At 35.3% G+C, this 14,267-nt stretch overlaps 2 protein-coding genes across 2 annotated transcripts; one reads left to right on the top strand and one right to left on the bottom strand.

The window, feature by feature from the left end:
* Positions 1-1,865: 1,865 nt before the first annotated feature.
* LOC110102712 lies at positions 1,866-6,134 on the bottom strand. The gene is made up of 6 exons (XM_020831160.2): positions 5,698-6,134; positions 3,240-3,377; positions 3,094-3,171; positions 2,903-2,968; positions 2,750-2,815; positions 1,866-2,657 (listed from the first exon to the last, which is right to left on the bottom strand). The coding sequence occupies exons 1-6, from the start codon at positions 6,094-6,096 to the stop codon at positions 2,094-2,096; spliced, it is 1,311 nt and encodes a 436-aa protein (XP_020686819.1). The 5' UTR covers positions 6,097-6,134; the 3' UTR covers positions 1,866-2,093.
* A 4,670-nt stretch (positions 6,135-10,804) lies between these two features.
* LOC110102707 (disease resistance protein RGA2-like) lies at positions 10,805-13,883 on the top strand. Its single transcript, XM_020831154.2, has one exon. It carries the CDS (start codon positions 10,859-10,861, stop codon positions 13,676-13,678), a length of 2,820 nt encoding a protein of 939 aa, XP_020686813.1. The 5' UTR covers positions 10,805-10,858; the 3' UTR covers positions 13,679-13,883.
* The last annotated feature ends 384 nt before the right edge of the window (positions 13,884-14,267 follow it).

Raw genomic sequence — 14,267 nt, 5'->3', positions numbered from 1 at the left:
ATGAAAATTATTATATTTAATTTATTAAAAATTAATAAAGATATAAGATTATGCTAATTATAATTTTATTTTAATTCATTATCTTCGTACAACGCTAAGACGTTAAACTATATATTTCTCTACCGCCGCGAATATTCCAGGACGCAACAAACATATTTTATCATAAATGTTACCAAATAGTTTTTAGGATTTAACATCACAGGATTTCATAAATCCAAATTTAGATAATTTATGAAATTCTACTTAAATGAAATCCTGGGTGCTACCAAACAACCCCTAAAGCTGGCAAATATTTGCAGAGATTACTTGGAGCGGGAAGTACACTTCTTATTTTGAAGACTAACGATATTGCCCTGAATTCTTTGTGGGAGGGAATCGAAGTAAGCCTTGCGACTAATGATTTAATCTATATGCCACCTATTTAGCTCTTTAATTATAGTAAGTTAATCTCAAATAATCATATAAAATTAAATTAAGATTAAATTTACATACTTAAATTTTAAATTAGGATTTTTTTTGTGATGAAGAACCATCCGCTGCCACGCCTGGCTTCGCCGAGCGCGCTTGGTCGTCCGTAAATCCCGGCCGACCTACCGAACCACCCACGCCACTGTATACTTTAATTTTTAATAATTTAAAGATCATTTGGGGTATGGATAAAATGAATTGAATAAATATAATATTTTATAATTAAATTCATTGACTATTTTAAAAAAATCTCAAAATAAATATATTTTGTGGTCTTATTTGTATGTTTTTGTTTGATTTAAATAGTTAATAAAAGATTATTTAAGAAATTAGACTTCAAATAGATTTGTTAAATGAATAAATGCAAGAGGTTTGTAAAGAAGCCTTTTTTAAGCAATCTTTTGTGAGAAGAGATTTAAAATTTTAAAGATTAATCTAAGAATTATTATTATTTCTTTTGTTTATAAATAAATATAATTAGATGGTTATATGGTACATATGTTAGATATCGTTTTTTATGTTAATGATTAACCTATTTTAACATATGTTAGATATTGATGATAAAGCATGAATACCTATTTAGGCTTTATTTGGGGCAGCGTTTGGGACAGCTTTTGATCACTGTTTTTCACAGTTTTTAAAGAATTTTTATTCTAGACAATCACGTCTTCCATAACCCTACGACGAATGACAATCTGATTATCATGATGGCATTTTCTAACACCATTGCAATGGTGATCGCCTTCTCTTCAACCATCTTTTAGGTACCTAAGAAAATACATAATCAAGTTGGGTTATATTAGATCTATTTAGTAATGTGTATTGTATTATGTTAGATTAATTATAATCTAGATTTCTTATGAGTGCATAAATTTTAAAACATGCTAAACTTTGTTAATCACTCTTTTACAAGCATTAGTTTATAGTAGAATGCAACATGTCTTAGGCTTCATTTGAGACAGCTTTCTTACTGTTTTTTAAAACAAATTTTTAATACAGAATTTTTTAGAACTATAAATTTTTTACTTAAAAATTGTTTTTAAAAACAATAAAAAAGCTGCCTCAAACAAAGCCTTAGTTTGATCTTTAATGCATTTACATCTTGTTTTAGATTTTAGTTAAAGATTGTAAATTATGATTAAGATTAATGCTCCTTTTTTTTTATAAATTTGTTGCATTATTTTCTACTAGAAGATTGGTTGTTTGCTTGCTTAGTATGCTCTATGATTATGAAATTGTGAGCATTGGAGCCTTATACATAAAAGCTATTTAATGAGTAATGATTGAATTATATAACTTGTAAATTCTATTGCTTGGATAGGCTCCACTTCAGTACAGAGAAGTAACAAAATATAAGGAATTTACTGCACACTTTAATATTTTTGACAAAGCAAAAAAGTACTAAGAACAGTTCTAATACTATAATTCACTAAAAATACATATATGCGACTGCCATTAAAGTATTTTGAGAGAAAACTCTATAGAAAGTGTGGCATATAAAAGAGTTTATCCCAGATATACATGCCGTAGATTTACTAAAGCAATATCTATTAGAAAATTGGGTGCTTGGTAATGTACAAAACTAGTAGCCATTTACACTATCATGAACAACAAACCTTCAGAAGTCACATATGCAAGACGATTGGACTTCCACATAGATGTTTTAGCTTCAGGATCTCTTTCCTTCTCCTTCTGGCTGAAGATGCTGCACTCGCATCAACAAATTTAACAGATTTTTCTGCAAACACTCGAACTGGTTCGTCACTGACACTTGAATGTTCTGCATCAAGAGAAGGCTCAGGCATCACACTCCTAGAGTTAAGATCTATATCTAACTTGTGAGATTTGTGAACTTTCATGGTTTCATCTTTCAAAGGAGCTAGCGCAGGTGTTGCAGAGTTATCTCTCGGGTTTTGCTCTTGAATTGCTGGTTTCTCTTCAAAATCAGTCTCTTTCGCTTTCCATTTGCCAGAAATAGAATGATGGGCAACAGAGATTTGATCAAGCAAAGAACAGAAACAAGAGCTTGGTGTTGTCTGAGATTCAGAGGCTTTATGAAAACCATTTTCATCGTAGCAAGGTCGGGGATGTGCAGCTATTACAGGCCATGGAGGACAGATAACAGGTATAAAAGGTGGCGGCGAAGTTGATTCGGCACTCATGATGTTGCATGCAATAGCCATGGCCAGCTGCAATTAATTCAAAAAAAAAAACTCATAAAATTTATCTAACTTTCAAGATGCAATTGCAAGAATCATCATTGTATGTTTTCTTCTTCTACCTGTTTTTTTAATTGTTTGTTTTTGTTTCTGAGCAACATGTACTCTTTGGTAATTTGGCCCTTTTCCTGGTTGCAAAGATATTATCAAGAATAAGAGAAGGCTAATCTGAATTCTTGTAGTATTTCGAATGCCAATTCAATAACAAAAATTACCATTTTCATGTTCTGATTGTCAAGTGAGAGATCAGACACTTTCTTTGTCAAACCATCTCGAAGAGCCTGATCAAACAAAAACATCTCATGTTAGAAAATGCAGAAAAAACTAATAATCAATGATCGATTTAATTGAGAGACCTCCAGTTTGATGCGAAATGGCCCAATGTAATAGGATAAACGAAGAATACCTGTCTTCGTCGAATTGTTTGTCGAGCGGACTCTCTATTCGCTAGCACCCGGCGCATTCTCCTTGCTTCCCTTTCAGCCTATGGAGATATTTCAATATGCAATAAAGTTCTATCTAGAATTTAAGCGAGGTTTAACATTTGGTTACCTCAGTCAGATTTAGCCTTGTCTTACTTCCTGAACATGACACAGAATTTGCTGAGCAATTGCTGCTGGGTGGTAGCATTTCAGAGATCTGTTCAAGCTTTATTTTCTTCTCCATGGTGACATTGATAGTCTTGTTATCCTGAAGATAATCAAGCTCAAGTAACATATTCTACATGGAAGAACGGGCAGGAACTATTTTGGGTACATAGTCAGGTGAAGATGATTAAAGGAAATGGGAAAAAAACTATCATTAAGGATATTAACATTTAAATTTTGAAATCAAATTAGCATGCTCTTATTGTAAATAGACAAAAGAAAACTAATTGCTTTAGTATAAGGGGTGGAATTTAGAAAATGAGATATTATTAATCTTTAAAGATATGTAACATTGAAAGGAAAATGGTAATAATTAAATTGAGTCAAATTAATAAGCCTTAGGTAGCGGAGTGAGGAGGTACAAAATACGAAAAAATTATTGTTTTAATAAGTGAAAAAACTTAATACTAATGAGATTTATAATAATTTAAAGAAGATTAAAAGTCTTGTAATGACTTTATTAAGCAAAAAATGACTTTTTTTTAAATTGCTATTTTTTATGATTTATGATATAAGATAAATATTAAGGAAGGAGAAAATTGGATAAAATAGCCATGATTAAAGAAGAGATCTCCAGCCTTCACACAACTAATTAATGATGCAAACATCAAGAAAGATAAAAATGCTCTATAAAAATTTCATGAAATGAAAGTTTCAAAGAAGAAACTATCTTGGACAAGCATGAGGAACAAAAAATTAAAATTTATCATGGAATGACCCTAAAAAATGAAGTGAAGTTAATCATTATGAAGATGCACAAAGGTGATATTGAGGAACATATGAGATATTTGTTAAAATTTGGATGGTTATGAGATATGTTATAGTAGCTTGGTTAACAAATCTTTTCCATTGGATTTTTAATGCAAAATGAATGCCAAATGATCGCTATCATAAAATGAAATTTTTGTTTCTATCATTTTTTTTTCTGCAAGTAATGGCAATAAATGCTAACCACTGCTAGATGTATCCTCTATAAAAGAGATATTAAGGCTAAACACCCTCTAACTCTTAGGGGCTGTTTGGTGGCTGGATTTAGGCTGGATTTCAAGCGGATTTGAGCGAAATCAAGCCAAAAGGCCTAAAATGCAAAATCAAATCTCATGGCCAATGAAAGCCACCATAGACGGAAAATTCCGTCTTTTCGTGCTAAATCTCGGATTTCTGAAATCCTATCTTTTGCCGGATTTACGAAATCCATTGGCTCGAGAAGAACAGTCCGCTCGTTAAATCATCTTTATAGACAAACAGTCACACGAGATTTAATAAGATTTATCATGAATATTACCAAACAATTTTCAGGATTTAGAGGATTTAGGAAGTCCTACTTAAATCAATTAATCAAATACTGGGTGCTAACAAACAGCCCCTTAATCAAATATTGAGTACTATTTATGGTCTTAATGGGGGTTGTTATCAAATATTTTCCCCTCGATCAAAAAACATAAGTCCTCCTTACCAAAAACAAATAAGACTGCCCAACCTTTGAGTGCAACACTCTTCTCTATAAACCCTTCAAATTTAAAGCTAGTTCACCAAGCAAACAAATATGATATCCACAAACGATAGTTTATCATCCTAATCATCTTTAAGAAGGATAAACCCCATTTTCCTTCGATAATTTTTCTTCTGACATGGGAAGAGGTTAGATAAAGAAATTTGTATTGAAACAGACTCGTCAGGTGAGGTTTTAAGTCCATAAAAATCACAGCTTAAAACTAACATATATTTCCCGTGCATGATTTCCTCCAGAAGCTATCTTCAAACTGAAATGAGGTACATAATTAAACTCACACATTTTCTGGGCTATTAAATCAAGTAGTAAGCATATAGACTATTCCAAAACATAAAGAGTAAAAAAAAAATCATTTTTTAACTTAAAACTTTGCTAATAGAGTCCACGAAATTTCAGGCAACTTCAACAAAACATCTCGTATGGCATGTATCTAATAACTAAAGAAGGAAAATCAATACGGATGAACCTGGCGACGGTAAAACAAATATCTCTTTTATACAATATCTAATTTTTCCCAATCCTAAATCCCTTTGCTAAAAAACAGAACCTAACAAATAGGCAAACGAATCAGGATTAAAAAAAAAAAAAATCAAGCTCGAAGAATAACCGTTTGATAATAAGAAGTGAAATCATAAGAAATGCGACAAATTAACGAAAAAAATTAATTAATCGCTTGAATCTATAATGTGCAAAACCAACAAAGTCGCTAAAATCAATCTCTCATCACACAATCTACAATTCCCCTAATCCATTCTTCTTCCTATTAAGAACAGAGCACAAACAAATAGGCAAAGAAATTAAAATAGTTTACAACCACATAAACAACGAAGTGTATGAAGCAGCCAACTACCTCAGGAACGGAATCCAAATTCCAGTCTTGGTTACAATTCTCCCAATCCCTAACCTGCGATCGATTCTTGAATCGTTTCAACCTCCTCCCACCACATTCCCGCACCGCCGTCCTCGCGATACAAGCGAGCGCCCGCGCAGCCTCGAGCTCCATCCCATCCAACCCACACTCCCCGCCGTTCTCAGAAACCGGAGACAGTGACAAGCAAGAAGAAGAAGACGACGACGACGACCTTGAAGACGATGAAGTGAGCGCATGTCTTCCATTAGAAACCCCATTAGGGTTCCCGTGAACTTCCGCACCAACCATCCTGTGATCTTCGAATCGAATTCGTCCTATACGGCGCCCTTCCATTGAAGGCGCTAAAATACCAAGACACAGTTCACACGTGGAAGACATCCGACGATGTGGTTGCCATGCAAGTCGCTCAATGCCATTGCGCGCTCCTTGACACCTGCCCTAATATATATATATATATTAAGAGTTAATATTAATTTCCAATAAATTTAATTTTTAAATTGAGTCCGTCCAATTTGAGAATTAGTTTATGCTCTACTCTATTTGATAATATTTTCATAAAGACTAGAGTTATTTATGATATTATAAAATACATTAATTTTAATACAAGATCTAATTAATTGATATCAACAAAGGTGTCAAAAAGGTTGATGGGTGAGGTTCGGGTCTAATTCAAAATTAATCCGACCTAAATTCAGTCAATTTGAACTCGACTTGTTTAATAAACGAATCAAAAAGACCAACCCGAACCTAACCTGTTAGTAACTCGCATGACCCGAATTTAATCAGTTAACCCATTTTGATTAACATTTTTTATTACATATTTACTATAAAATTTTAGGTTTTTGATAACAAATAAAAAGATTAAATCCGCCACAACAACAACAACAACAAATATCTATCCAACTACTTGTGGTCTAACTATATGAATCATCTGTCTTCATTGTATCATGTTAAGATTAAAATTCTCATTTAAATATAAAAAAATGTCTTTTCTAGTTTTTTCTAACTAAGTTTTTTTTAGGTCTACCTCTACCTTTCTTAATATATGTCAAAATCTAATACATCTACTCTTCTAACCAAGTCATCATAAGGCAGAATCATGTAAGACCTCTATATAATCTTATTTGTCAAGCAACTCCAACCTTTTCATATATATACAAATTTCACCCTTTTTTTTCTAAGAGTGTAGCCATCTATCCACCAGAGCATCCTCATCACTGTAATACTTGAAGATTATACCCATGAGAAAGAATATATATAAGGAAAAATTATTAAACGGGTTATAAAAAATTAGTAACATTAGTAAACCATTTTAAAAAAATACAAATATTAGGCGCCACGTGGGAGCTTCTGGCGCACTGAGACGCTTCTCGGCCCCACTTGCTTGATGGCACCTGGACGGCCACATTCATAGCCAGATGGGCTTGACAGGCCGTTTTTCATATTGCGGGCTTTGTGGCCAACAATTTTTTTAGTTATTTTCGTCAGCGGCGAAGCGAAGACAAAAAGCCTGCTTTGAACGGCTATTATGAAGCGTGGAACGGTGGGAGTGCGCGGAGGCCTTCTAATGGCTCCACGTTTACTATATTTACATGGTTGCCATTTAGTATATTTTTTGTGGGAGAAGAAATTATTATCCATAAAAAGTAAAAATAAAAAATTTATCATTATATTTTTTAATATTTATTAGTAGACAGAGTGTTGTGCTTTGGAGAGCCATACAACAATGGAAGTTGGAGTCATTGGTGATCTTCAATGAAGTAATGACACCTTAATTTCTTATTAATTAGGGGATTAGACCGAATCTAGCTCGTCATTGACTAATTACACTCAAATTGAGTTTATTTGGGAGAGTTTGGATTGACTTTTAGCCATTTTCAGTATAAAAGACTTCATGACACTAAGTTTTTATCCTCCTTCAGATGGGAGAGGAGACAGCTTCTTTTGAATATTATCATATTAGAGTAAACTTTTGGTTATATGTTTTGAGTTTTTGCTCTACCCTGTTTCTTCCATTTCATACCACACCATAGCTGGTATTAGAGCCTGCGGCTTGGAGAGATGGCGGAGAGCAGCAAACGTGTGACAAGTGATGAGGATCATAGCTTGGAGGCCCTATGGGTAGCAAATGTTGAAGTTGTGAAGTGGGTGGATGAGATGTCCTTGAATTTTAATTGCCTGGAGGCGGAGCTACGGCGGGAGTTCGTAATTGGAGCTATAACCAGAGACAATGTTTTCAGGCCAATGCGACTAACTACACCACCGATTAGGCATGGAGGTCGTGGGTTTCATGAATGAAGATGAGTCCTGATTATCCAGGAACTGTCCGACTAAAAAGAAGATAGGGGGGGGGGGGGGGGAACACGGGGGGGGGGGGGGGAACTACATCTCAAAAGTTTTTCATGAGTCTGATAGGGTCAATGTTGCACTGCAATATCGGCAACCAATGGGTCATGATCAACATCGTAGTGAGTTTCGAGCAAAGCTCAACATACCCTTCTTCGAAGGACGATTACGCATTGAGGACTATCAATATTGGGAGAGGGCCGTGGAGAACTTCTTTGAGTATATGGAGACTGAGCTTGAGAAACAAGTCAAGTATGTTGCGTGCAGACTGCAGGGTGGCATGAGTTTGTGGTGGTTGTATTTGACGCAATCCAAAAAAAGGGAAGGTCGGGGCGGAGTGCGCAATTGGGCTTGTATGAAACAGTTGTTGCGGACACATTTCCTCCCAACCAATTACGAACGATCGCTTTACATGAAATACCAACACTGCACTCAGGGTGGTTGCTCTGCGAGCGAGTATACATAGGAGGTCTATAGACTTTGTGTCAAGAATGATCTTAACGAAACAACCAACCAATTGACAGCTCGATTTGTTGGGGTTCTGAATGACGATATTTGAGACAAGCTTGAGGTGAATTTGGTTTGGTCATTATTGGAGGCCATGAACTTGTCACTTAAGGTGGAGATATAGTTGGACTAGCACTTTCACAACCATCCTTTCAAGTGACCTCTTCATGCGTCGAGCACAGATGTTGCTAGACAACTTGCTCTAACCACCAAGAAAATTTAGGTGCCATCTAAAGTTAATCCACCCATTAGTATTGCCAGATCAGCTGCGGAGCTCGGATTGCAGCTCAATACTAATGCACCTACTAAAGAGAACTCTTATGGCAGGCAGCAAGTTATCAAGTGTTTTCGGTATTTCCAAGTGAGGCATAAATCCAATGTTTGTCCAAATCGACAACAATTACAATTGTTAGATGCAGAAGGAAATAAAGAAAGTGGAAACAAGGAGGAGAATTTGGATGTTGAAGATATTGAAGATGATAGGGGTTACCCATTTGTCTGTATCTTGGAAAAATTATTACTAGCACCAGAATGCCCAATAGCTCTCAACGCTATGCCATTTTTTAGATCTGGTGCACCATTAATAGCAAGGTTTGTGACTTGCTTATAGATAATGGAAGTTCTTAAAATATAATCTCATGTGCAGTTGTACAAGCCCTCCACCTCAAAACAACCAAACATCCCCAGCCCTACAAAATAAGTTGGGTAAAGAAGGGAAAGGACACTGTGATGTCTGACATGTGTAGAGTTGCATTCTCCATAGGCAAGCACTACACTTGTGAATTACTTTGTGACATGCTAGACATGAATGTATGCGATCTGATTTTGGGTCAGCCTTAGCAATTTTATGTGGGAGTGACTTATGACAGGAGAGCTAACACTTGTTCATTTGAATTGAAGAGCAAGCAGTTGAAATTGATTTCATAGTTAGCTGACAACCAAGCCAAGAAACTTAAGACTAAGACAACCATGCACATTATCACTGATAATACTCTTTTATCCTCTTGGAAACAACATTCCTTAATATTTGCACTACTAGTTCAGGAACAAGTTACAAGGAAGCAACCCCTTGAGCTGAATGTTGAAGTTTAAGAGCTCATAAAACAATTTAAAGAAGTGTTGGCTCACACTCTGCCCTCTACGCTTCCACCGCTGTGAGAATTACAACACCAAATTGACTTCCACGTAGGGTTGCTCTGAAATTTGAATGATCCCAAATTTAATTTTGAAAATTTCCAACTTGATTTTGCCTCGAGATTCATGCCTGATCAAGAATATTTTTGGATGGTACATCAATACTAATTTATAATATTAACTAATACTACTACTTAATAATATAGTAGTTAATAATAATAATTAAGGGTAATAAGAAAATAGGTTGCTATGAAGGAGCAAGGCAATGTGAGTGGCTGCTAGTATGGAGGAGTGGAATGATGTATATAGAGAATAAATGTTATGTGTGTAGTTGGCAGCGTGAATGAAGTTTGGAATCATGCCGAGAAGAGCACTCGCGCGCAATCGAATGACTCAGTTAGGGCAGATGGTGAAGGAATATAATGCCGATTTTAGCGACGGTTAAATCCGCGGTAATAACAAAAGCTTAACATCGATTAAAATCACTGCCTATACCAGTCTATAGCACCGATTTTCCAACCGCTACAATTAAAGGCTGCGAAAACTTCAATTTTTTGGTAGTGTGACAATTACCAACATTAACTTAAAGGAATATGCATTTCATAATTCTATTTTGTTCACCCTCAAAAAAAGAGACTGGTTTCACCCCTATTGATAGCCAAAGCACCCAAAAGCCAAAATGAGCTATGTACCCAAATCCATTCAAAGCCTGCCAAACATGGAAGAATAAAAATAAAATATTAAAAACCTAAATTTTATGGGATACAATAGAGGACTAACAATTAATTACTTCTTGTTATTTTATTTTTAAATTATAAATATATATTTATAAATTTTATTTGGCTTCTATTTTTTCAACACTTCTAAAAAAATTTAATACTAAGACTTCGTTTATGTCAGCTTTTTTATTGTTTTTTAAAGCAATTTTTTAGTACAACTGAAAAACTGTTTTAAAAAGCAATAAAAAAATCATCCCAAATGAAATTTAAGATTTTATTTGGGACAATTTTTGCTGCTTAAAGTATAATTTTTTTAGTACATATTTTATTTTTTTAGTACAGCAATAGTACCAACAAAGGGAACCACACCATCCACTTCCTGCTCTCACTCTCTCTTCACTGTTGAGCTGTTCTGATCTCCCTTAACCGGTGCCATGGAAGAATGGTTTGTTGCTCCAATCATGGAGAAGCTCATCAACACTGGCTTTCAGTACCTGGGAGATCAAGTCAGATGGCAGACAGGCATGAAGGAGGAGCTCGAAAGGCTGCGAGAGAACCACCCCAAGATCCAAGCTGTCGTGGACTTTGCTTCCAGCCAAGAGCAGATCAGAGACAGAAATCCTGCTCTCAACGAATGGCTATGGCAGCTACGAGATGCTATCGAAGAGGCGGATGATGTGTTGGATGATCTCGAGTACATGAAGCTTGAAAAACAGCTAACTAAAGACAAGAAGCAGAGAAAGGTGCGTTCTATCATGAAATCCATAAATAAACGGCTTGTCCAAATTGCCAAACGTGCTCTCAAAATCGATCCCAACTTGAAGAGGTTAGAGAAGGTTGTGCAGAAACTCGATAAAGTTTCAGCTGGTGTTGCTACTTTCCTTCATCTTGTAAAAGATGCAAAGCAGGAGCATCAGGAGCAGCAGCTTGAGATGTACAGAGCGCGTGAAACAGGATCCTTGCCTAAAAACGATCTCATCGGTCGAGGCAAGGACAAGGACTTTGTCATGAAGTGGCTGAGGAACCCATCAAATGAATATCAAACTACTCTGTACAGTAACATTTCTCTGCTATCTATAGTGGGTCAAGGTGGTATGGGGAAGACAACCCTCTTGCAACATGTTTATAAAGATGAAATGACAAAGGAATTTGATCTTAAAATGTGGATTTGTGTTTCCAACAACTTTGATGTGAATCGAGTCATTGCAAATATGTTGGAATCCCTTAAAAACGAGAGGACTCAGTTGGAGACACTTGATGCACTTCAAAAAAGTCTCAAGTCTATGGTAAACTCCAAGAAGTTCTTACTTGTGTTGGATGATATTTGGAATGATGATAAGGAGCAAGATAAAAACAAATGGGAGAATGTGCTTGCCCCTTTGGCTTCTGGAAAATTGGGAAGTAAGATTTTGCTGACAACTCGGATGGAATCTGTTGCAGTAATGATTTCAAATGTTATGAAAAAGAAGAATGAAATATTGAGATTAGATGGCCTGAAGGATGAGGAGTGTTTGCTCCTCCTCCTCAGATATGCATTTGTCAATGTAGAGACTTTTAATGCTCATCAAAATTTATTGCCAACTACTAGAAAGATAGTTAAAAAACTTTCAGGATCTCCATTGGCTGCAAGAGTCATAGGAGGAGTTCTCAATTCTCATTTGGATGAAAGTCATTGGATAAGAGTTTTAAACCATGATATTGGAAGTCAGAATGATATCTTCTCCGTTTTAAAACTGAGCTATATATTCCTCCCAAAAGTTCTACAAAATTGTCTCTCATTTTGTTCCATATTCCCACAAGATCATGAGTTTGACAAAGACGATTTAGTTCGAATGTGGATTGCATTGGGTTTCATTCAACCATCTAACATTGGAGGTGAGACTACGAAGGATGCTGGAGAGAGGTACTTCAATGTTTTGGTCAAAAAGTCTTTATTTGATAAATTTCAGAATAAACATAGAACATTTTACAAGTTGCATGATTTACTACATGAAATGGTGCAATTTGTTTCGGGACAAGAATACTTCAGCATTATAGGTGATGAAGAGTTATTTATAAAAAATCCTGAGACTGTTAGACACTTATATGTTGATACTAAAAATATTGAAGTGTTCAGAAATATGGAGAAATTTAAGAAATTGCGTTCTCTTATCGTGAATTATATTTGGATGGTCTCTATTTTTGACGAACTTACAGAAATTTTCAAAACATTGAAAAGTTTACGCCTAATGTGCATACATTCTCCACTAGAAGAAATGCCAGAAGAGATTGGATATTTAACACATCTTCGATACCTGAATTTTGTTAAAGCTCTCATGGTTCCACTACCAAGATCTGTCTGTAATCTTTATCACTTACAATTCTTGATTTATGATCGTGATCGTAAATTTTCGGATGATGATGATTTCTTACCAAGTGAGTTAAATAACCTTCGTAATCTGCATTATCTGGAACTTTCCAGTCCTGGGATGTATGAGATTGGGAAGCTAAATTCTCTTCAAGAGCTAGATGGGCTTTATGTTCAAAATTTGGCTGGTTATAGAATTGAGGAGCTAGAGCATATGAATGAGCTTCGCAAATTAGTGATCTATTTTCCTGAAAATGTGGAGGATGCCAAAGATGCTTGCAAGGCCAAATTATGCGATAAGAGGAACCTCACAGATTTGTCCTTAGAATGGGGTAGCTTGGAACTTATAGATCATTATCATGAGAATGTGCTTGACAATCTTCAACCACATAGTTGTCTAAAGAAACTGAAGATAAATTCATTCAAGGGTGCCAGGTCTGCAATATGGATGAACAATGTCCATTTAATCTCCAATCTAGAATACATCCGATTGGAAGATTGCTCAGCATGGAAAACTCTTCCTCCCTTTTGGCAGCTTCCCTTTCTCAAATCTCTTTACCTTCATGACATGCCAGAAGTAAAAGGTTTTGATTACAAATTTCATGAGAATGATAAGATTCGTGTCTTTCCATCACTAGAGGTGCTACATATTCATCAATTGAAAGCAATGGAGGATTGGTTTATTGCAACAGCAGCAGCATATGAATGCCTCTTTCCTTGCTTGACTAAGTTGTGCCTAGAAGATTGCCCAAATTTGCTGGAATTACCCTCTTGTCCTCCTAAGCTCGAGAAATTGGAGATAAATAACATCGGGTGGAAAGATTGTAACTGGCTACAAGGTATTAGCAACTATTGCAACATTTCAATTCGAAATTGTCAGAACCTGAACTATCCCAGAAGACATTAAGAAGTGGAGACCTTTGAAAAATTCCTCCTTGACTTCATTTCCTTTCTTCTTTCAAACAACTTTCCATTACTTGTGTTCTTCAACTCTGCAAATTACCTGACCTCCCTCCCTCTTTGTATTTGTGTTTTTCAGTATGTCTGTGAAATTTCTCATTCTTGTGTGATTTAAGAGTTCTTAAGAAATTTCTCATTATTATGATTTTGCCTATTTAAGTTTGTATGATTATCTCTATTATGATTGAATATATTTATTTTAGAATTATTATTATTCAGTGTTTGAAATAAAAGTTAATAACTCATTGGGACATCTTTTCATTGGCATATGATCTGTGGATTTGCGAATTAAGTCTGAAACTTAGATCTTTTCATTGGCATATGATTATTAATTCATGATAAGCATCCAATACTAGAATGCTATAGCTAGCTTATGAGTTGGTGTAATTCATGTCATTTTAAGGCTTCATTTGGGACATCTTCTGTTCATTATTTTTGTGCTGCTTTCAAAAATTTTTATGTCAGAAAGTTGCTTAAATAAGCATTAAGAATATAACTGCTTCGTTTGGGACAACTTTTGGCAACTATTATTTTAT

This window comes from Dendrobium catenatum, unplaced genomic scaffold, assembly GCF_001605985.2.
Source record: "Dendrobium catenatum unplaced genomic scaffold, ASM160598v2 fragScaff_scaffold_158, whole genome shotgun sequence".
Lineage (NCBI taxonomy): Eukaryota > Viridiplantae > Streptophyta > Magnoliopsida > Asparagales > Orchidaceae > Dendrobium > Dendrobium catenatum.
Note: the sequence above shows the minus strand (reverse complement) of the source record. Positions and strands in the feature narration are given on the sequence as shown.